Source organism: Tamandua tetradactyla, chromosome X (genome assembly GCF_023851605.1).
Source record: "Tamandua tetradactyla isolate mTamTet1 chromosome X, mTamTet1.pri, whole genome shotgun sequence".
Lineage (NCBI taxonomy): Eukaryota > Metazoa > Chordata > Mammalia > Pilosa > Myrmecophagidae > Tamandua > Tamandua tetradactyla.
The window spans coordinates 92,974,609-92,999,364 of record NC_135353.1 but is presented as its reverse complement, the minus strand read 5'-3'; the positions used below and the strand labels follow the sequence as shown (position 1 = coordinate 92,999,364).

Here is a 24,756-nt window from a genome sequence, read left to right as displayed (position 1 = left end):
CCCTCCAGCCTCTCTACTACATCTTGAACAACAAGGTGATATCTACTTAATGTGTAAGAATAACCTCCAAGATAACCTCTCGACTCTGTTTGGAACCTCTCAGCCACTGACACTTTGGCTGCTTAAATATTTTTATCGAGAAATATCCACACACATACAGTCCAACCATATTAAACAATCAATGGCTCACAATATCATCACATAGTTGTGTATTCTTCACCATGATCACCTTTAGAATATTTACATCACTCCAAAAAAAGAAATAAAAAGAAAAAAAACTCATACATTCCCTCTCTCTGTATATATACCCCTTCCTCTCACTGACCCACAGTATTTCAATCTACCCTGTTTTTACTCTTTATTTTCCCTTATTTATTTTATATTCTTACTATTTTTCACTCATCTGTCCATATCCTGGATAAAAAAAAGCATCAGACACAATCACAGTCACACTGAAAAAGCTATATAGTTATATTTTTTCTTCAAAAATCAAGGCTACTAGAACACAGTTCAGCAGTTTCAGGTACTTCCTCTAGCCACTCCAATACACCATAAACTAAAAAGGGATATCTATAATGTGTAAGAATGACCCAAAGGATAACTTCTAGACTCTGTTTGAAATCTCTCACCCACTGAGACTTTCATCTCATTTCTCTCTTCCCCCTTCTTGTTAAGAAGGCTTTCTCATTCCCATGATGTCAGGTCCCAGATCATCCCCAGAAGTCAGGTCCCACACTGGCAGGGAGTTCACCTGCCAAGTTGGCTTAGAGAAAGAGGCCACATCTGAGCAATAAAACTGGTTCTCTGGGGGTGACACTTAGGCATAATTATCAATAAGCTTACCTTCTCCTTTGCAGGAATAAGCTTCAAAGGCACAAGTCCCAAGATTGAGGGCTCAGCCTACTGAACTGGTTGTCCCTACTGCTTGCGAGGCTATCAGGAATTCCCCAGATGGGGAAGTTGAATATTGCTGGAGGCTACTCTTAAACAAGCTTAGCTAGATATTGCAAATTGTCCCTGTTTGCCAAACCCCAACAAACATCATTCCTGTTACCCCTAAACACCCAAGGTTCTATATCTGAGATCCTACAAAGTTGCATGCACTAAGTTAACTTTTCAGAAATGTAAATTCTTCAAATGTTTCCTAGGCCAGATAAGTCCTGAAACCCAGAGGTACCAATCTCTCCAAAAACATCAACCAGTTCCTCCATCCCATATTGTGGACAGCCCTTTTCAAGAGAAAAGAGTTAGAATGGGTATAACTCATATATCCTAAAGATTAGAAGAAGGAACAAAGGAGAAGGAGTAGTTATAACAGAGAAGCTAAATCAATATCTCGATATTTCTTTTAATCTCCAGTATCTTGGAGCACCTAAAAGGAAAAATCTGAAATTGTGAAACCGTAAATATACCTTCAAGTTTACTGTGTCAATCAGGAAAAGAGAAAAAACAGGAGATGATTAATATTTCTCTCTCTATTCAACTGTAAAGACAAAGCAATAAAGGGGGCTGGCTACACATGGAGTAGAAATGGTAGAACTTCCCTTATGAATTCCTTCACATGCAAATCAAAACTGACTTACTGATTTCATTCATTTGGTGTATTTCTAATACTAATGTAGGAACAGTATTAAAGATATACCTGAAAATGCTGAAATAGAATTTCCTGAAGAAAGCTTTTACCTAACACTGCAACTACCTATCCCTCCCATCCCCACACCCAAATGCTGTAAGTCCACTCTTGCAGACTAGGTGAAATCTACTTGCTGTAGATACCCATTCACAAGTGGCACTTCCTTCCCCTTTTAGAACATTCATCATGTTTGTAATCACTTGTTCAATTTTGTTTTTCCTCACTTGTCTATGCGCTCCATGAGGATAGGGACTGTTGCTCATGAAAGTATCTCTAGTTCTTAGCAAAATATGAGACACATAGAAGTCACTCAAATATTGGTAAAACGTAATTTTAAATGATTTAATCATATGATGATTTCTTACCATCTACTTGATGGGGTTTCAATTTGATAACCATATTTCTGTGCACCTGCACTAAAGGTTCTTTGGTTTCTTCGTCTTCATCTAAAACCAATTTGGTTGTTATTGGACACTTGGTAGGTGAAGCATCTTCAATTTCTATCACCTACAAGAAAGGGAGTTGTAAACAGATAAACTTACAGAAATAATTCAAGCAATGAAGGAGTACCAGTTTTACCTAGGGAGATTTAACAAAATATAGACATATATATTCCTGTATCACACATACCACATTTAGTTGAAAAAGGTCAGGAATGAAGCACAGGTTTATGCTTTCCAAAACCAAAAAAGTACAAAGGACTTTGAATCACTGTGGTAATTCCAGTAATTTGGCTCAATAGGTCTCACCCTGGGTATCACGACACAGATGTGTTAGAGAAGAGTTGTGAGAAAAGTGTCAGACAGTGCTCCAAACTAATCTATGGCACCACCATTTAGATCTGGAAAGACAGGTGACACTCAACCAGGAATGGTTCTATTTCTCAAAAGGATATTTGAAAATGTACAAGGATATTTATGTGCTACGATGACTAATATATAATCTGGGTACAGGGGTGATGTAAATATAAATAGTTCTACAGTGTGAAAGACAGTCCTCAACTAGCAACAGCTATCCCTCCCAAGATGCTACCAGAACCTCCATTTAAAAACACTGTAAGTATGGGTTGTGAAAGTGCTATACTCCTGAAGATAGATTTTAGAACACTGAGTTAAGAACCAGATATTTGGGAGTGCGAGGGTAGTTCAGAGGTAGAATTACTGGACCATGCAATCCCCAAAACAACAAACAAACAAGCCAAACAAGCAAACCAAAACAAACAAAAAAATCCAACAAATAGTGCTGCAATAATGGAATACTCCCATGGTAAAATAAAGAAATGTGACCCCGTCATACAGCATACAAAGAAAAAGAACCAGACACTCAAAAGCACAATAATAACATATTACACCTTCTAAATCCAAAGCAAAAACAATTATCTCAAGTTCCTTATTTGATAAAAAATTTAATTAGACATACATATATACACATATCCCATGCGTATATATATTTGTTTACCATATTTCCATCTTTATCCATTACATACTTACTCAAGAACTGTACAAGAGAGATACTGAGACTTCCAGGAAGATGGCCAACTAGAGTAACCCGAGATTAGCCCTGTCCAGGGAAAAGTTAGAGAAGGGACAGGAGTGTGACTGAGGCAGTAATTCGGGAGTACAGCTGACCTGGGAGAGCTTTCTGCACCCCATGGGGCAGCCCTGGTTACAGAGGCCGAGGAACTGAGAAGCAGAAAGCTGGAGCCTAGCCTGGCGTGGAGGTGCAAAGCGGCGGAACCCGTGGGAGTGCACAAATGGGTACATGGGACTAGGAAGTAAGTTAGGCCACGTTCCTTGGGCGCACTACCCTCAGCCCTGTGACCGACAATTCACCCCACAACTCACACACCCGAACCCCGACCCCCTCACTCGCTTCCATCCCCACCCCCTCCAGGCGCCCTCAGTCCACCGGCTCCCAGTGCACTTACCTAACCCACACCACCACCCCAAGTGCAGCCCAACCCACCTCTCCTACAGCCCTCCCAGGCACTACCCCTTCCTGTTCCCTGCAGGCTGTGATCAGCGCATAAAAGTTGCAAGCAGTAACCTACATACCTAAGTACCCACTCCCCTGTGCATGGGCGCGCGCGCACACACACACACACAGCAATATTGTTGCACAGCCTCATCCCACCACTCCCAGATCCACTAATGCACACAGGCCCCAATCACATCATTCAGCTCTGAGAACTGCACTTTACAACAGTCCTAGAACCACGCATGCATACACGCCTCTACCGTACTTAAGAGCTCTTAGAAAGTGCCGACCTGCACAGCCAGGTCACTTTTGCCCCCAATCCACAAAGGCATAATGCCGACCTGCTGTCACAGCTGTATGCATGTGCACAAATGGCCCCGTGCCTTAAATGAGCACACAACAGGATTATGTCCCCCACACCGTGCACCCGCACAGCTACATCTTCCCTGACTGCTGGGCGCCCACGTTCACAAGCACCAGGATAATATCCCCAACCTGCCCACATACCTGCCCTGAAACAAATCGCCTTACTGAGTGCTTCAAGCCATGCCCTGCTCCCTGCTGTACAACCATCCCGCAAACACGAGGCCTTAGACCACTGAAAGAAATCAACTCCCAAAGTAAATCAATCAAAATATCTACAAGCAACGAAGACAGCAGATCGCTAAGCATATCATAATGCAGACAGATACAGTCCTGCCTAATGACCAAATTAAAGCACCTGAGGAGACACAGACATTAGAACAACTAAGTAAAGATGTTCATACAACTCTATTAAATAAAATAAGTGGGATGGCAAATGACAAAGGAAATTAAGAAGACAGTAGAAAAGCACAAAGAGGAATTTGAAAGAATAAATAGAAAAATAGCAAAAACCACAGAGATTAAAGACTATGTCGACCCAATAAAAAACATACTAGAGGCACAACACCATATTTGAAGAGATAGAAGAAAGAATAAGTGATATAGAGGACAGGATAACAGACTTCAAAGACTCAAAACATCAAATGGCAAAAATGATGGAAAAAATTCAAAGGGAACTCAGGGAAATGATAGAGAAAACAAAGCGTACAAATATAAGAATCACTGGTGTCTCAGAAGGAGAGGAGATAAGTAAAGAGCTAGGAAAAATAGTTGAGGATATAATGGGGGAAAACTTCCCAACCATCAAAAAGGACATAAATATACAAGTCAAAGAAACCCAAAGAACTCCAAAGAGAATAAATCCAAACAGGCTTTCCCCAAGACACATACTAATGAATCTGTCAAATGCTGAAGAGAAGCAGAATATACTGAAAGTGGCAAGAGAAAAACAATCTACTACATGCAAGGGAAACCAAATAAGACTGAGTTCAGACTACTCAACTAGCACCCTGGAGGCACAAAGGCAGTGGTATGATATATTCAAGATCCTGAAGTGAAAGACTTCCATCCAAGAATATTGGACCAGCTAAATTGTCCTTCAAAACTGAGGGAGAGATTAAATCTTTCACAAACAAAAAAGTACTGAAAGAATTTGTCAACAAGAGACCAGCCGATCAGCCCTACAAGAAATACTAAAAGGAATTCTGCGGGCTGAAAAAAAAAAAGACAGGAGAGGGAGGTCTGGAGCAGGGAACAGAACTGAAGAGTACCACTAAGGGTAATTCAAAGAATACGAAGAATAAGAGGGAAAAGAATATATAGATCTGAAAAATAAAACAAAAAAGATCAGATAGTAGAATCAAGAAATGACTTTTCAATGTGGAGCTATACTCTAGTGGCCATGTTTCCTGAAGATAATTGTATGATGGTATGGCTATCACAGTGTGACTGTGTGGTTCTAAGAGCCTTGTGTCTAATGTTCCTTTTGTCTACCTTATTGATGGACAAGTAAAACATATGGATTAAAAATAAATGATAGGGGGAACAAATGTTAAAATAAATTTAGTAAATTGAAATGCTGGTGATCGGTGAAGGGGAAGGGGAAGGAGTATGGTATTATGAATTTTTTTCTGTTTTCTTTTTTTTTGCTTTTTCTGAACTGATACAGATGTTCTAGGAAATGATCATGATGATGAATATACAACTATTTGACTACAGTGTGAGTTATTAATTAAATAACAAGAACAGAATGATCATATGATGAGAATATTTGTGTTTGTATGTGGTTATGTATTATAAACAAAAAATAAATTAATTAAAAAAAGAAAGGGAGGGGTAAGGGGAATGGTATGTATGAATTTTTTTCTGTTCTCTTTCATTTATTTTTGTGAATTGATGCAAATGTTCTATGATCATGATGATGAATATGCAACTATGTGGTGATATTGTGAGTTACTGATAATATATGTGAACAGAATGATATGTTAAGAATATTTGTGTTTTTTGTTGCCATTTTTTAATTTTTAAATTAATAAAAATTTCTTTTAAATAAAGCAATTATTTTCTGAAATAAAAAAACTAAAAAAAGAACTGCCTTTTTCAGTAATAACTCTGAATGTTACCAGACTAAACTTACCAAATAAAATATTGGTAGAATGAATTAAGAAACATAATCCAGCTATATGCTGCTTACAAGAGACTCATCTTAGACACAAGGAAATAAACAGATTGAAAGGGAAACAATGGAAAAAGATCTTCCATGCCAAGTTGTAACCAAAAGAAAGCAGGAGTAGCTATACTAGTATCAGACAAAATAGACTTTAAATGTAAAGACATCATAAAAGACAAAGAAGGACATTATATACTAATTAAATGATCAAATCACCAAGAAGATATAACAATCATAAATGCTTATGCTCTTAATCAAGGAGCTCCAAAGTACATGAGACAGACTGGCAAAACTGAAGGGAACGATGGATGTTTCAACAATAATAGTAGGAGACTTCAATATGCCACGCTCCACTATATATAGTAAATGAATTAAACCTAACAGACATATATAGGTCATTGACCCCAAAACACAAGGTTATACATTCTTCTCCAGTGCTCATGGAACATTTTCCAGGATAGATCATATGCTAGGACACAAAAAATATATAAATTTAAAAATACCGAAATTATTCAAAGTACTTTCTCTGATTACAATGCGATTAAGCTGGATCTCAATAACCACCAAAGCATGACAACATTCGCAAATAAATGGAGATTAAATAACACACTCTTAACCAGTAGTCAAAGAAGAAATTGCTAGAGAAATCAGCAGCTATCTCGAGATGAGTGAAAATGAGAATACCACTTATCAGAATTTATGGGATGTGGCAAAGGCTTTGCTCAGAGAGATATTGCCTTAAATGCTTATATTAAAAGACAAGTGTTCGGTAAGGAGAGGTGTGGAGTGGCAGCTGCGGCCCTAGGAAGCTAGGCGACCCGAGCCTACGGTGTTCTAAGCAGCTGACTTTATACCCCTGATTCAAATACATGGTCATGGAGGCTATAATTCTAATTTTAGTGATGATGAACACCATGGAGAATCTAGAAAAAGGAAAAAAATGACAGCTGAAGATGATTTACTGCTCAAAAAGCCATTTCAAAAAGAAAAACATGGAAAGGTGGCCCATAAACAAGTTGCAGCTGAATTGCTGGATAGGGAAGAAGCAAGAAATAGGTTTCATCTCATATCTATGGATGCTTATCAAAGGCACAAAAAGTTTGTAAATGATTATATTTTATACTATGGTGGCAAAAAAGAAGACTTCAGGTGTCTGGGGGAAAATGACAAAACAGACTTGGATGTTATACGAGAAAATCATAGATTCCTCTGGAATGAGGAGGACAAAATGGACGTGACTTGGGAGAAGAGGCTTGCAAAGAAATACTATGATAAATTATTCAAGGAACACTGCATAACAGATCTCAGTAGATACAAAGAAAATAAATTTGGATTTAGGTGGTGAGTAGAAAAAGAAGTGATTTCAGGAAAAAGTCAGTTTTTCTGTGGAAATAAATGTTGTGATATGAAAGAAGGTTTAAAGAGTTGGGAAGTTAATTTTGGTTATTTTGAGCATGGTGAAAAAAGAAATGCACTCGTGAAATTAAGATTATGCCCATAGTGTTTCTTTAAATTAAGTTTTCATCACAGGATAAAAGAAGTCAAATCAAAAAAAAAAAAAAGAAAGAAAGAAAAAGAAAGGATAAAACGAAAAAAGATTGTGAAGAGTCATCATATAAAAAATCGAGATTATTTTCTGAAGAGACCTCCAAGAAGGATAAAAGACATCCATCCTCAAAGAAGTCAGAAGATTCTGTAAACAGCATCTCTGATGAGGAAGAAAGTACTTCAGAATCTGAACTTTAGAAGGGCCCAGTACCAGATGAAAAATCACAGGAAGAAGAATCTGATGAGTATTTTCAAGATTTGTTTCTGTGAAACTTGAGAGAAGCTACATTCCTTAATGTGAAAAGTATACTTTGAAACTCTTATCTACAAGTTGCAGAATGAGTGATTTGTCTCTGAAAATAAAAAGCCATAGCTACTCTAAAGATGTCAGATGTTTTGGAAATTCATTAGTTCTATCAGAGACAACTTACTGTAAAGCATAGAACAACACAATCCGTGAAGCCACTCCAGAACATTAAGTCACTTGAGAATCAATTACATAATTTTCAAAGTACCATTTTCTTTAATAGAATATCGTCAGATATTGTCAAGAAATATGGAACTTATTTTCAATTATGTGGAAAATATTTAGAAAGGAGAACACTATAAACCCTTCTCCCTCCTCAACATTCTCAACTGTTATTCTTTTCTTGCTAACTAATTCTTTTTTAATTTCATCTAAAAATCCCACTAAGTAAACCATGTAAAGGATTCTCAAAAGTAGAATATAAGGACTGCTAATGGGTAATCCTCAGGGGCATTCAGGACCACGCTTATATTAACTTAATCCTCTGTGTGGCTCTTTGGTAGAAAGAAGTAGAAAGAAAGTAAAATAGCACTACTTGGCTTCTCTTTAACAACGGGGGCCTATAAGGAGAAGCAAGAATTAGAAAGCAATCGTGAAATAGCAGAATTTTCTCCAGTGTAAACCTACAGGTCACCTGGATTTAGCCAGCCTCATTACCTACTGTAAGGTCAGAGATTCAAATTCACAAACTATTTTCTCAGGGTCTTTACAGATGGTATATTTTCTACAATAATTAATCTTCTTGTTATTTTTCAAACATTTTAAATCTTATGAGGAAAAAAGACAGTAAAGTCTTTTTTGGTCATAAGAGTCATTTCTATATGATGAATCAGTGAGAAAGGCTTATAATAATATTTTAGATTTGGCTAATTCTCTTTAAAAAATAGGCTTATGTAAAAATTATTTCTATGGCTTATGTTCAGGTAACAGTAAATTTGTTTTAGAAACTGGTGATTCTGTATAACATTTATAGAAAGAGGAAACAGAAGCAGGCAATCCAGACTACCCGTTGGTCACCATGACCCCAAAATTAGCAATTCCAGTGAAACAGCATGGAGAAGAGTCAGTGTGAGAAGAAATTAAAAGTGGGAATTAACTGGTATATGAAGACTCAGGACCAAGGGATTAAGAAAACCTTCTCGATCAAAAGGGGAAAGAGAGAAATGAGACAAAATAAGAGTGTCAATGGCTGAGAGATTCCAAACAGAGTCAAGAGGTTATCCAGGAGGTTATTCTTACACATTAAATAGATATCACCTTTTTAGTTAAGGCATAACAGAGAGGCTGGAGGGAACTGACTCAAAATGTAGAGCTGTGTTCCAATAGGCATGTTTCTTGAAGATGATTATATAATGATATAGCTTTTGTGGTGTGACAGTGTGATTATGAAAACCTTGTGTCAGATGCTTCGTTTTTCCACACCTTATGGACAGATGAGTAAAACATGGATGAAAAATAAATAAATAATAGGGGGAACAAATGCAAAAATAAATTTAGGAGATTGAAAGCTAGTGATCAATGAAAGGGAGGGTTAGTGGTATGCTATGTATGAATTTTTTTCTGTTTGCTTTTTATTTCTTTTTCTGAATTGATGCAGATGTTCTAAGAAATGATCATGATGATGAATATTCAACTATGTGATAAAAAAGAATGTTCATATTGTATTTTCATTGGTTTTATTAATAAATTTTTTAAAAAAGAGGTTTAAAAAAAAAAACCAAGTGTTCTAGTTTGCTAGCTGCCAGAATGCAACACACCAGAGACGGATTGGCTTTTAATAAAAGGGGATTTATTTTGTTAGTTCTTCAGAGGAAAGGCAGCTAACTTTCCACTGAGGTTCTTTCTCATGTGGAAGGCACAAGATGGTCTCTGCTGATCTTCTCTCCAGGTCCCTGGGTTCCAACAACTTTCCCTAGGGTGATTTCTTTCTGCATCTCCAAAGGCTTGGGCTGATGAGTGCTGAGATGAGGTATGCTGAGCTGCTTGGGCTGTGCCAATTAAAGTACCAGCCAATTAAGTCAAACATCATTCACTGCAGCAGGCATGCCTCCTAGCCAACTGCAGATGTAATCAGCAACAGATGAGGTTCACATGCCATTGGCTCAAGTCCACATCAATAAATCTAGGCACATTCACCTGGCCAAGTTGACAACTGAATTGAACTGTCACAACAAGAAAGAGAAAAAAATCGAGGACTTAACAGCACACCTGGAGGAATTTCAGAAAGAACAGCAAACTAACCCCAAAGCAAATAGGAAACGAGAAATAACAAAGATTAAAGCAGAGATAAATCAATGGAAGAGCAAAAGAACAATACAAAGAATCAACAAAACCAAAAGTTGGTTCTTTGAGATAATCAATAGAATTGATGAGCCACTAGCAAGACTGACAAAGAGAGAAAGAATGCAAATAAATTAAATCAGAAATGAGAAGGGGTACATTACCACAGACCCTGAAGAAATAAAAGAAATCATAAGAGGATACTATGAACAACTATACACCAACAAACTAGACAACTTAGATGAAATGAACAAATTCCTGGAGACACACAAACAAGCTACACTGACTCAGGAAGAAACAGAAGATTTCAACAAACCTATCATAGGTAAAAGATTCAATCAGTCATCAAAAATCTTCCTACAAAGAAAAACCAAGGGCCAGATGGGTTCTCAGGGGAATTTTATCAAACATTCCAGGAAGAACAAATGCCAATCCTGTTCAAACATTTCCAAAAAACTGAGGAAAAAGGAACTCTACCTAACTCATTTTATGAAGCTAATATTTTAATAACAAAACCAGGCAAAGACACTATAAGAAAGGAAAACTACAGGCCAATATCGCTAATGAACACAGATGCAAAAACTTTCAATAAAATATTAGCAAATCGAATCCAACAAGAAATTAAAAGAATTATTCACCATGTCTAAGTGGGGTTTATAAAAAGAATGCAAGGAAGGTTCAACACTAGAAAATCAGTTAATGTAATACAGCACATTAACAAATCGAAAGGGAAAAATCACATGTTCATCTCGATTGATGCTGAAGAAGCATTCAACCAAATTCAGCATTGTTTTTTTCATAAAAACACTTCAAAAGATAGGAATCAAAGGTAACTACCTCAATATAATAAAGGGAATATATGAGAAAATGATAGCCAGCATCATAGTTAATGGAGAGAGACTGAAAGCCTTCCCCCTAAGACCAGGTACAACAAAAGGATGCCCACCATCATCACCATTATTCAACATTGTACTAGAAGTTCTAGATACAGAAATCAGGCAGGACAAAGAAATAACAGGCATTCAAATTGGAAAGGAAGAAGTAAAACTGTCATTATTTGTAGATGATATGATACTATACGTGGAAGATCCTGAGAAATCTTCAGCAAAGTTACTTGAGCTAATAAAGAAATTCAGAAAGGTGGCAGGATATGAAATTAATGGGGAAAAATCAGTAACATTTCTATACACAAGCAATGAGCTAGCTGAAGAGTCAGTTAAGGAAAAAATTCCATTCGAAATAGCAACTAAGAGAATCAAATACTTAGGAATGAACTTAACTAGAGATGTAAAGGACTTATATACAGAAAACTACATAACATTGCTAAAAGAAATCAAAGGAAATGTAAATAGGTGGAAAGACATTCCCTGCTCATGGATAGGAAGGCTAAATATAGTTAAGATGTCAATTGTACCCAAGTTGATCTACAGAATCAACACAGTACCAATCAAAATTCCAAAAACCTGCTTTGAAGATGTGGAAAAGCTAAGTACCAAATTTATCTGGAAGGGAAAGACAAATCCGAACAGTTAAAAGCATCCTAAAATAGAAGAACAAAGTAGGAGGATTAGCACTCCCTGACTTTAAAACCTATTATAAAGCCACAGTGGTCAAAACAGCATGGTACTGGCACAAAGACAGGAGCATTGACCAATGAAATCGAACTGAGAGTGCAAAAATAGACCACCAAATCTATGGTCAACTGCTTTTTGACAAAGCCCCCAAATATTCTGAACTGGGACAAAATAGTCTTTTCAATAATTGGGCTTGGAAGAACTGGATATCAACACCCAAGAGAATGAAAGAGGATCCCTAATTGAGACCCTACACAAAAACTAACTGAAAGTGGACCAAACAGCTAAATATAAGAAATAACACCAGAAAGATTTGAAAAGAAAATGCAGGGAAGCATCTTCAAGACGTAGTAATAGGAGGTAGCTTCCTAAACGTTACACCCAAAGCACAAGCAACAACAAAAAAAGAGATAAATGGAAACTCCTCAAAATCAAATCCTTCTTAGACTACCTATAGGCATGCCTAAGAGTTACTTCTGGAGGACCTCTGCTGATGCTCAGATGAGGCCTCAGTCTCTCTAAGCCCAATTCTGCAAGTGAAATCACTGCCCTCTGCCCTACATGGGACATGACATCCAGGGGTGAAAGTCTACCTGGCAATGTGGCAGAGGACTCCCAGGGATGAATCGAGACTGCGCACCATGGGACCAACAATTATATAATGACCAAACGGGGGAAAAGAAGTATAAGTAAGAAAGTATCAGTGGAAAAGAGAGTTCAAAAAGAACAGAGAGAGGGGGAAATCAAGAAATGAATTCCATTTACAATTGCAACTAAAAGAATAAAATATTTAAGAATAAATTTAATTAAAGAGACAAAAGACCTATACAAAGAAAACTACAAGAAACTGTTACAAGAAATCACAGAAGATCTAAAAAGATGGAAGGGCATACCGTGTTCATGGATTGGAAGACTAAATATAGTTAAGATGTTAATTCTACCTAAATTGATTTATAGATTCAATGCAATACCAATTAAAATACCAAAACCTTACTTTTCAGAAATAGAAAAACCAATAAGCAAATTTATCTGGAAGGGCAGGGTGCCCTAAAGAGTTAAAAATATTCTGAGAAAATAAAATGAAGTCAGAGGTCTCATGCTACCTGACTTTAAGGGGTATTATGAAGCTACAGTGATCAAAACAGCATGGTAGTGGCATAAAGATAGATATCTTGACCAATGGAATCGAACAGTGTTCAGATATAGACCCTCTAATCTATGGACAACTGATCTTTGATAAGGCAGCCAAGCCAATTCACCTGGGACAGAACACTCTCTTCAATAAATGGTGCCAAGAGAACTGGATATCCATATGCAAAAGAATGAAAGAGGACCTGTATCTCACACACTATACAATAGTTAACTCAAAATGTTATCAAAGACCTAAACATTAGATTTAAGACCATAAAACTGTGAGAAGAAAATGGAGGGAAATATCTTATAAATCTTATACTTGGAGGCAGTTTTATAGAGATTACACACAAAGTAAGAGTACTAAAGAAAGAAAGAAAGAAATGGGAACTCTTCAAAATTAAACACTTCTGCGCATCAAAGAACTTCATCAAAAAAGTAAAGACAGCCTACACAATGGTAGACAATATTTGGAAACGATATATCAGATAAAGGTCTAGTATCCAGAATTTATAAAGAGATTGTACAACTCAACAACAAAAAGGCAGCCAACCCAATTACAAAATGGACAAAAGACTTGAACAGACACTTCTCAGAAGAGGAAATATAAATGGCCAAAAGACACATGAAGAGATGCTCAACTTTCCTGGCTATTAGAGAAATCCAAAATAAAACCACAATGAGATATCATCTCACACCCACCAGAATGCCCATTATCAACAAAACAGAAAATGACAAGTGCTGGAGAGGATGTGGAGAAAGAGGAACAGTTATCCACTGTTGGTGGGAATGTCAAATGGTACAACCGCTGTGGAAGGCAGTTTGGTGGTTCCTCAAAAAGCTAAATATAGAATTGCCACATGACCCGGCAATACCACTGCTAGGTATCTACTCAGAGGACATGAGGGCAAGGATACAAACGGATATTTACACACCAATGTTTATAGCAGCATTATTGACAATTGCAAAGAGATGGAAACAGCCAAAATGTCCATCAACAGATGAGTGGCTAAACAAACTGTGGTATATACATGCAATCGAATACTATACAGTTGCAAGACAGAATAAAGTTATGAAGTACGTAACAACATGGATGGACCTTAAGGACATTATGCTGAGTGAGATAAGCCAGAAACAAAAGGAATATGTATGGTCTCACTGATATGAACTGACATTTGTGAATAAACTTGGAGAATTTCGTTGGTAAACGCACACCATCAGGAGATAGAAATAGGGTAAGATGTTGCGTAATTGGAGGTGAAGGGATACTGATTGTGCAACAGGACTGAATGTAAAAACTCAGAAATGGAGTTTTTAAGCACAATACTACCTAACTGTAATACAATTATGTTAAAATACTGAATGAAGCTGAATGTGAGAATGATAGAAGGAGGAGGGCTGGGGGCACAAATGAAATCAGAAAGAAAGACGATAAAGACTGAGATGGTATAATCTAGGAATGCCTAGAGTGTATAATGAGAGTGACAAAATGTACAAATTTTAATAATGTTTTTGCATGAGGAAGAACAAAGGAATGTCATTACTGCAGGGTGCTGACTATAGATGGTAATTAATATTTTAAAATTTCAACTGATGTGTGAGACTAAAGGAAAAAATTTTTATTTGGTACATAATTTATATTTTGACTAGTGCATTTCCTAATATAACTTAGGTAGACAGCTTAACTGAACACCATAAGTACATGGAACCTTGAGTACGACATGAAATTTTGTTGGTTTGTCCAGAGTGATGCCCTGATAAATCCCAGAGTGATTTGAACAGTGAATAAAAAACTATCTGCACAGTCCCCTTTGGGGAATGGTGAGGACGGGGGAAAATTCAACTTCCCCAAGTTGAATTCTTGATATTCTCACCAGCAGTGTGGACAACCAAAGCTATAGGCTGAGCCCCCAATCTTGGGGTTTGTTCATATGAAACTTAACACCACAAAGGATAGGTCAAGCCCATTTAAAATTAGGCCTAAGAGTCACCCCCAAGAGAATTTCTTTTGTGGCTCAGATGTGGACTCTCTCTCCAGCCAACACAACAAGCAAACTGACTGCTCTCCCCCTGTCTACGTGGCACATAACTCCCAGGGGTGTGGACATTCCTGGCAATGTGGGACAGAAATCCTAGAATGAGCTAAGACTCAGCATCATGGGATTGAGAAAACCCCTAGAATGAGCTGATACTCAGCATCAAAGGATTGAGAAAACCTTCTCGACAAAATGGGGGAAGAGTAAAATGAGGTGGGACCCACGGAGGAGGGGCTCAAAACTCGTGGAGTACTTGGGCCACGTGCATGCAGGCACCAGATATCGGACCCAGGTCTCCAGCCTGGCAGGAAACCCTGTATCTACCACTATCAAACTCAATTAAATATTAATCTGGAGGACTTCCGGAGAAGATGGCGGCTTAGTAAGACGCACGGATCTTAGTTTCTCCTCCAGGACAGCTACTAGGGGAGGAGAAACGATACAGAACAGCTCCCAAAGCCACGACAGAGATAAAAAAGACAGCGTACCCCATCCTGGAACGGTTGGCTGGATGAGAGAACTCGCTCTGCTGAGATCGCCGAGGGGCGCGGGCTTCACCGGGCAGGGCAGCAAGTGGCCGGAGTCACTCCCTTCCCCCTCCCCGGGTCGGCTGGGAGAATTGGACAGGCGGTCCCCTCGAACCGCAGCGGCTGGCGCCCACACCACGAGCGGCTACCCGGACCAACTGAGAGAATTGGATCGGAAATCCCCAGGTCGCGGAGAACGGCGACCGGGGGGGGGGGGGGGCTTCCAAACCCGTGACTCCCCGGGAACGTGCACTCTCCCGGGCGGGCCGCTACGGCTGGCGCTCTCCCGCCAATCTTGGCACACCGGGCCGACTAGGAAATTCGGACGGGCGCTTTCCCGGGCTGAGGCGGCCAGCGACCCTCCCCGCGTTCGGACCCCGGGCCGGCTGGCACTCTTCCAAGCCGCTTCGGCTAGCGAACCTCCCGGATGGGCGAGAGTTTTCCAAAGTTAAAGGACCCACAGCACCTTTTACTGGTGGGACCCGCAAACAAACATGTGCCACGAGCGTCACCTACTGGGCAGGGTAAGAAAAACAGAACCCAGAGATTTCACAGAAAAATCTTACAACCATGTTGGGTCCGACACCCAGGGAAATCTGACTAAATGCCCAGACGCCAGCAGCAGAAGATAACTGTCCACGCTCAGAAGATTGAGAATATGGCCCAGTCAAAGGAACAAACCAATAGTTCAAATGAGATACAAGAGCTGAGACAACTAATGCTGAATATACAAACAGAAATGGAAAACCTCTTCAAAAATGAAATCGATAAATTGAGGGAGGACATGAAGAGGACATGGGCTGAACATAAAGAAGAAAAAGAAAAACTGAAAAAACAAATCACAGAACTTATGGAAGTGAAGGATAAAGTAGAAAAGATAGAAAAAACAATGGATACCTACAATGATAGATTTAAAGAGACAGAAGATAAAATTAGTGATTTGGAGGATGGAACATCTGAATTCCAAAAAGAAACAGAAAATATCGGGAAAAGAATGGAAAAATTTGAACAGGGTATCAGGGAACTCAAGGACAATATGAACCGCACAAATATACGTGTTGTGGGTGTCCCAAAAGGAGAAGAGAAGGGAAAAGGAGGAGAAAAACTAATGGAAGAAATTGTCACTGAAAATTTCCCAACTCTTATGAAAGACCTAAAATTACAGATCCAAGAAGTGCAGCGCACCCCAACGAGATTAGACCCAAATAGGCGTTCTCCAAGACTCTTACTAGTTAGAATGTCAGAGGTCAAAGAGAAAGAGAGGATCTTGAAAGCAGCAAGAGAAAAACAATCCATCACATACAAGGGAAACCCAATAAGACTATGTGTAGATTTCTCAGCAGAAACCATGGAGGCAAGAAAACAGTGGGATGATACATTAAAATAATAAAAGAGAAAAACTGCAAACTAAGAATTCTATATCCAGCAAAATTGTCCTTCAAAAATGAAGGAGAAATTAAAACATTTTCAGACAAAAAGTCACTGAGAGAATTTGTGACCAAGAGACCAGCTCTGCAAGAAATACTAAAGGGAGCACTAGAGTCAGAACTGAAAAGACAGAAGAGAGAGGTATAGAGAAGAGTGTAGAAAGAAGGAAAGTCAGATATGATATATATAATACAAAAGGCAAAATGGTAGAGGAAAATATTATCCAAACAGTAATAACACTAAATGTCAATGGACTGAATTCCCCAATCAAAAGACATAGATTGGCAGAATGGATTAAAAAACAGGATCCTTCTATATGCTGTCTACAGGAAACACATCTTAGACCCAAAGATAAACATAGGTTGAAAGTGAAAGGCTGGGAAAAGATATTTCATGCAAATAACAACCAGAAAAGAGCAGGAGTGGCTACACTAATATCCAACAAATTAGACTTCAAATGTAAAGCAGTTAAAAGAGACAAAGAAGGACACTATATACTAATAAAAGGAACACCTAAACAAGAAGACATAACAATCATAAATATTTACGCACCGAACCAGAATGCCCCAAAATACGTGAGGAATACACTGCAAACACTGAAAAGGGAAATAGACTCATATACCATAATAGTTGGAGACTTCAATTCACCACTCTCGTCAATGGACAGAACATCTAGACAGAGGATCAATAAAGAAATAGAGAATCTGAATATTAATATAAATGAGCTAGACTTAACAGACATTTATAGGACATTACATCCCACAACAGCAGGATACACCTTTTTCTCAAGTGCTCATGGATCATTCTCAAAGATAGACCATATGCTGGGTCACAAAGCAAGTCTTAACAAATTTAAAAAGATTGAAATCATATACAACACTTTCTCGGATCATAAAGGAATGAAGTTGGAAATCAGTAATAGGTGGAGTGCCAGAAAATTCACAAATACGGGGAGGCTCAACAACACACTCCTAAACAACGACTGGGTCAAAGAAGAAATTGCTATAGAAATTAGCAAATACCTCGAGGCGAATGAAAATGAAAACACAACATATCAAAACTTATGGGACGCAGCAAAGGCAGTGCTAAGAGGGAAATTTATTGCCCTAAATGCCTATATCAGAAAAGAAGAAAAGGCAAAAATTCAGGAATTAACTGTCCACTTAGAAGAACTGGAGAAAGAACAGCAAGCTAACCCCAAAGCAAGCAAAAGGAAAGAAATAACAAAGATTAGAGCAGAAATAAATGAAATTGAAAACAATAGAGAAAATCAATAAGGCCAGAAGTTGGTTCTATGAGAAAATCTATAAGATTGATGGGCACTTAGCAAGATTGACAAAAAGAAGAAGAGAGAGGATGCAAATAAATAAGATCAGAAATGGAAGAGGAGACATAACTACTGACCTCACAGAAATAAAGGAGGTAATAACAGGATACTATGAACAACTTTACGCTAATAAATACAACAATTTAGAGGAAATGGACGGGTTCCTGGAAAGACATGAACAACCAACTTTGACTCAAGAAGACATAGATGACCTCAACAAACCAATCACAAGTGAAGAAATTAAATCAGTCATTCAAAAGCTTTCTAAAAAGAAAAGTCCAGGACCAGACGGCTTCACATTTGAATTCTATCAAACATTCCAGAAAGAATTAGTACCTACTCTCCTCAAACTCTTCAAAAAAATCGAAGCGGAGGGAAAACTACCTAATTCATTCTATGAAGCCAACATCACCCTCATACCAAAACCAGGCAAAGATATTACTAAAAAAGAAAACTACAGGCCAATCTCTCTAATGAATATAGATGCAAAAATCCTCAATAAAATTCTAGCAAATCGTATCCAACAACACATTAAAAGAATTATACATCATGACCAAGTAGGATTCATCCCAGCTATGCAAGGATGGTTCAACATAAGAAAATCAATTAATGTAATACACCATATCAACAAATCAAAGCAGAAAAATCACATGATCATCTCAATTGATGCAGAGAAGGCATTTGACAAGATTCAACATCCTTTCCTGTTGAAAACACTTCAAAGGATAGGAATACAAGAGAACTTCCTTAAAATGATAGAGGGAATATATGAAAAACCCACAGCTAATATCATCCTCAATGGGGAAAAATTGAAAACTTTCCCCCTAAGATCAGGAACAAGACAAGGATGTCCACTATCACCACTATTATTCAACACTGTGTTGGAGGTTCTAGCCAGAGCAATTAGACAAGAAAAAGAAATACAAGGCATCAAAATAGGAAAGGAAGAAGTAAAACTATCACTGTTTGCAAACGATATGATACTATATGTCGAAAACCGGGAAAAATCGACAACAAAACTACTAGAGCTAATAAATGAGTACAGCAAAGTAGCAGGTTACAAGATCAACATTCAAAAATCTGTAGCATTTCTATACACTAGCAATGAACAAGCGGAGGGGGAAATCAAGAAACGAATCCCATTTACAATTGCAACTAAAAGAATAAAATACCTAGGAATAAATTTAACTAAAGAGACAAAAAACCTATATAAAGAAAACTACAAAAAACTGCTAAAAGAAATCACAGAAGACCTAAATAGATGGAAGGGCATACCGTGTTCATGGATTGGAAGACTAAATATAGTTAAGATGTCAATCCTACCTAAATTGATTTACAGATTCAATGCAATACCAATCAAAATCCCAACAACTTGTTTTTCAGAAATAGAAAAACCAATAAGCAAATTTATCTGGAAGGGCAGGGTGCCCCGAATTGCTAAAAACATTTTGAGGAAAAAAAACGAAGCTGGAGGTCTTGCACTGCCTGACTTTAAGGCATATTATGAAGCCACAGTGGTCAAAACAGCATGGTATTGGCATAAAGATAGATATATCGACCAATGGAATCGAATAGAGTGCTCAGATATAGACCCTCTCATCTATGGACATTTGATCTTTGATAAGGCAGTCCTGCCAACTCACCTGGGACAGAACAGTCTCTTCAACAAATGGTGCCTAGAGAACTGGATATCCATATGCAAAAGAATGAAAGAAGACCCATCTCTCACACCCTATACAAAAGTTAACTCAAAATGGATCAAAGATCTAAACATTAGGTCTAAGACCATAAAACAGTTAGAGGAAAATGTAGGGAGATATCTTATGAATCTTACAATTGGAGGCAGTTTTATGGACCTTAAACCTAAAGCAAGAGCACTGAAGTAGGAAATAAATAAATGGGAACTCCTCAAAATTAAACACTTTTGTGCATCAAACAACTTCATCAAGAAAGTAGAAAGACAGCCTACACAATGGGAATCAATATTTGGAAACGACATATCAGATAAAGGTCAAGTATCCAGAATTTATAATGAGATTGTTCTACTCAACAACAAAAAGACAGCCAACCCAATTACAAAATGGGAAAAAGACTTGAATAGACACCTCTCAGAGGAGGAAATACAAATGGCCAAAAGGCACATGAAGAGATGCTCAATGTCCCTGGCCATTAGAGAAATGCAAATCAAAACCACAATGAGATATCATCTCACACCCACCAGAATGGCCATTATCAACAAAACAGAAAATGACAAGTGCTGGAGAGGATGCGGTGAAAGAGGCACACTTATCCACTGTTGGTGGGAATGTCAAATGGTGCAACCACTATGGAAGGCAGTTTGGCGGTTCCTCAAAAAGCTGAATATAGAATTGCCATACGACCCAGCAATACCATTGCTGGGAATCTACTCAAAGGAATTAAGGGCAAAAACTCAAACGGACATTTGCACACCAATGTTTATAGCAGCGTTATTTACAATTGCAAAGAGATGGAAACAGCCAAATGTCCATCAACAGACGAGTGGCTAAACAAACTGTGGTATATACATACGATGGAATATTATGCAGCTTTAAGCAGGATAAACTTATGAAGCATGTAATAACATGGATGGACCTAGAGAACATTATGCTGAGTGAGTCTAGCCAAAAACTAAAAGACAAATACTGTATGGTCCCAATGATGTGAATCGACACTCGAGAATAAATTTGGAACATGTCATTGGTAACAGAGTTCAGCAGGAGTTAGAAACAGGGTAAGATAATGGGTAATTGGAGCTGATGGGATACAGACTGTGCAATAGGACTAGATACAAAAACTCAAAAATGGACAGCTCAATAATACCTAATTGTAAAGTAATCATGTTAAAACACTGAATGAAGCTGCATCTGAGCTATAGGTTTTTGTTTTGTTTTGCTCTTACTATTATTACTTTTATTTTTTTTCTCTATATTAACATTCTATATCTTTTTCGGTTATATTGCTAGTTCTTCTAAACCGATGCAAATGTACTAATAAACGATGATCATGCATCTATGTGATGATGTTAAGAATTACTGATTGCATACGTAGAATGGTATGATTTCAAAAAAAAAAAAAATGGACAGCACAATACTACCTAATTGTAATGTAATTATGTTAGAACACTGAATGAAGCTGCATCTGAGCTATAGTTGTTTTTTTCTTATATATTTTTGTATTTTTTATTTTTATTTTTATTTTTTCTCTATATTATCATTTTATTTCTTTTTCTGTTGTCTTGCTATTTCTTTTTCTAAATCGATGCATATGTACTAAGAAATGATGATCATACATCTATGTGATGATATTAAGAATTACTGATTGCATATGTAGAATGGAATGATTTCTAAATGTTGTGTTAGTTAATTTTTTTTAATTAATAAAAAAAAAAAAATAAAGAGTGAAACGAGACAAAGTGTCAATGGCTGTGCGATTCCAAACAGGGTGGAGAAGTTATCCTGGAGGTTATTCTTGCGCATTAAGAAGATATAACCTTGTTAGTCAAGATGTAGTGGAGAGGCTGGAGGGAACTGCCTGAAAATGCAGAGCTGTGTTCCAGGAGCCATGTTTCTTGAAGATGATTGTATAATGATATAGCTTTCACAATGTGACTGCGATTGTGAAAACCTTGTGTTTGATGCTCCTTTTATCTACCTTGTCAACAGATGAGTAGAACGTATGGAATAAAAATAAATAACAGGGGGAACAAATGCTAAAATAAATTTAGTTTGAAATGCTAGTGATCAATGAAAGGGAGGGGTAAGGGATATGGTATGTATAAATTTTATTCCTGTTTTCGTTTTATTTCTTTTTCTGAAGAGATGCAAATGTTCCAAGAAATGATCATGATGATGAATATGCAACTATGTGATGATATTGTGAATTACTGATTATATATGTAGAACGGAATGATCAAAATAGGAATGTTTATATTTGGTTAGGTGTTTTTTGGTATTTAAAAAATAAAATTAAAAAATTAGGAAAAAAAAGAGTCAAGAGGCTACTCTGGAGGTTGCTCTTATACAAGCTTCAGTTAGACCTTGCTACCTATCATAACCTGCCAACCCCTAATCATTCCAGCCAATTCCAAAGAACACCTAGGGCAATTTATAAGATCCCACAAGGGTTCCAGGCACTAGAGCAACTTTCCAGAAACCTGCAACCTCCAGATGGGTCCCTGGTCCAGATTAATCTTAAAACATAGTCCAGCCTCTCCAGAACATCAGATAGTTCCATCTCCCTACCCCGTATCAGTGACATAGCTGAAACAATCCCAATGAGAAGTATGAAAAGATCAAATGTGATGGTGGAATTATACATCGAAGACGGGACTTAACAAATGAATATGAATGCTGAATCATTAAAATGATGTCTTTTAGTCTCCAATATTTTAGAGCAACTAGAAGTAAAAACCTAAAATTGTGAAATTGTAACCCATGTCAAAGTCTGAAATATGTTGTACAACTAATTGTGGTGCTGTGCTTGGAAATTTATAGCTTTTTTAATATATATTATTGTTCACAAAAAAAGAAGAAAAAAAAAGACAATTGTGATGAAAAAATATTTAAGCCCTCTAGCCTCCTCTATTCTGGAGCAGGTAGAAGGATAAATATGAGAGGATCGTATGGTAGCCCGTGACAAACTCGCCGATCTATTCTGTAACCACTTTTTGAAGAGTGGTTTGAAAACTACTGCTTTTCTATTTCTTTGCTTTGTATATGTTATACTATACAATAAAAAAAGACATGGTTTTTCTGGGGTATACCACTGATTCAAACCGGCATAGCCTATAACCAAGCTATACCACTACTCAGTATATACCCAGAAACCTGAAAGCAGTGACATGAATAAACATTTGCACACCGATGTTCACAGCGGCACTATTCACAACTGCCAAAAGACAGAGGCAATCTAAGTGACCATCAAAAGACTAATGGATAAACAAAATGTGGTATATACATACGGTAGAATGTTACACAGCACTGAGATGAAATGCAGTCCCGGAGCAAATGACAACATGTACAACCTTGAGGACATAATGCGGAGTGAAGGAAGTCAGCCACAAAAGGACAGGTATTGTATGATTTTGCTATTATGACTGGTAAAGACAATCTCAGAAGTTACGCTGTAGAAAATAGGAGATGTAAAGGTACTCAGAAGCTAAAGACTGGGATAAAGCTATCCAATGAGGTTGAACTTAAATAGAAGGTAACAGACAGAAGTGATGGTAACTAATTAGTAGTATTTTAAGTAACACTGCCATACTGAAGGTTAATATAAGAAAGGGGATGTACAGTGCCATGTATCTCACCGATTAAATCTACAATTATAAATAAGTTCTCAAATGAACTATTTCAAAGGTTTGATACTGGCAAAGAGTCGATAGTAGAGGGTATAGGGAGAAAACTAAAATTTCATGCTATGGCCATTAGTTAACAGGAAGACATCAACAGTACCACAGCACTATCAGAGGCAACTAATGGGGGGGGGGAAACAAGTGCAGTTTTTACAAACTACAAGGGTAGTTTTTATTTGATATATGGTGACACTGTGTTTCTCAGTTCTTTGTCACTATGGACAAATGAAAATTATTTAAAATAGAGAGTGCTGCTGACTGTACAATGAAGTGAAGATACTCTAAGAAATGGTTTATTTTGGACATTATCTATGATACCCAATAGATAGTGGGAGCCAAAGGGTTCGATGACTGAGAAGCAGAATGGTGAACTGTAATACGTTTATATGATGGAACATGGGGCAGCTACAAAAAGGAAGGATGTCTAGAGGCACACAATGAACTGAATAAACCTTGGGGACAATGTGTTGTGTAAAAGAAGCCAGAAACAAAAGAACAAATATGCTAAGGCCTTCATAAAATACTTATAAGAAAAGTGGAGCCTAGATTATAAGCTCTTATAGCAGCGACATTTAGTCTGAAGTTGTAAGTGTATTTCTAGATTCTGAGACACTGAGCCATGTGTATCAGTTGGCATTTCTCTGGAAATCTGAGTAACTGTAACACCTAACACCCAGAAATGGAGTGCTGCAGCCCTGAAAGTTAGCACAGCTACATACAACAACAGGTAAAGTAACCGGGAAAGAGATCAGCCACAATTAGAGAGACTGTCACAATTAGAGCAAGGCTATAGAAATGTCCAATCTAAGGCATCAAGGGAAAGATATAACAGAAATGGAACGTCTTTTAAAAAGGGCAATTTATTAAGTTGCAACTTTATAGTCCTAAGGCAATCTGGCTGAGACTAAGGTAAATCAGAATACAGTGTAAAAGATGATTGTGTGTGTACTCTAGACCTCCACATACGATATGAGACCAAAAAGAGAAGTTTATTGTGTCTAGAACCTAAATTTTCTATAATACACAATCTAAATCAACCTGTATGGATAGCTCATTTAAACAATCCAAACCCCTGGGTCCA

General features: G+C 37.6%; 1 protein-coding gene and 1 pseudogene across 6 annotated transcripts in view; one reads left to right on the top strand and one right to left on the bottom strand.

Moving 5' to 3' along the window:
• The window catches only part of ATRX (ATRX chromatin remodeler), a 423,319-nt gene that overhangs the window by 175,805 nt on the left and 222,758 nt on the right, over positions 1 to 24,756 (bottom strand). For all 6 annotated transcript variants that reach the window (XM_077145058.1, XM_077145060.1, XM_077145061.1 and 3 more), the window contains one exon: positions 1,999 to 2,140. In XM_077145058.1, coding sequence (XP_077001173.1) covers positions 1,999 to 2,140 — 142 coding nt within the window. The remainder of the gene's footprint in view (positions 1 to 1,998; positions 2,141 to 24,756) is intronic.
• Positions 3,395 to 7,961, top strand: LOC143670960 (protein FRA10AC1 homolog pseudogene; annotated as a pseudogene).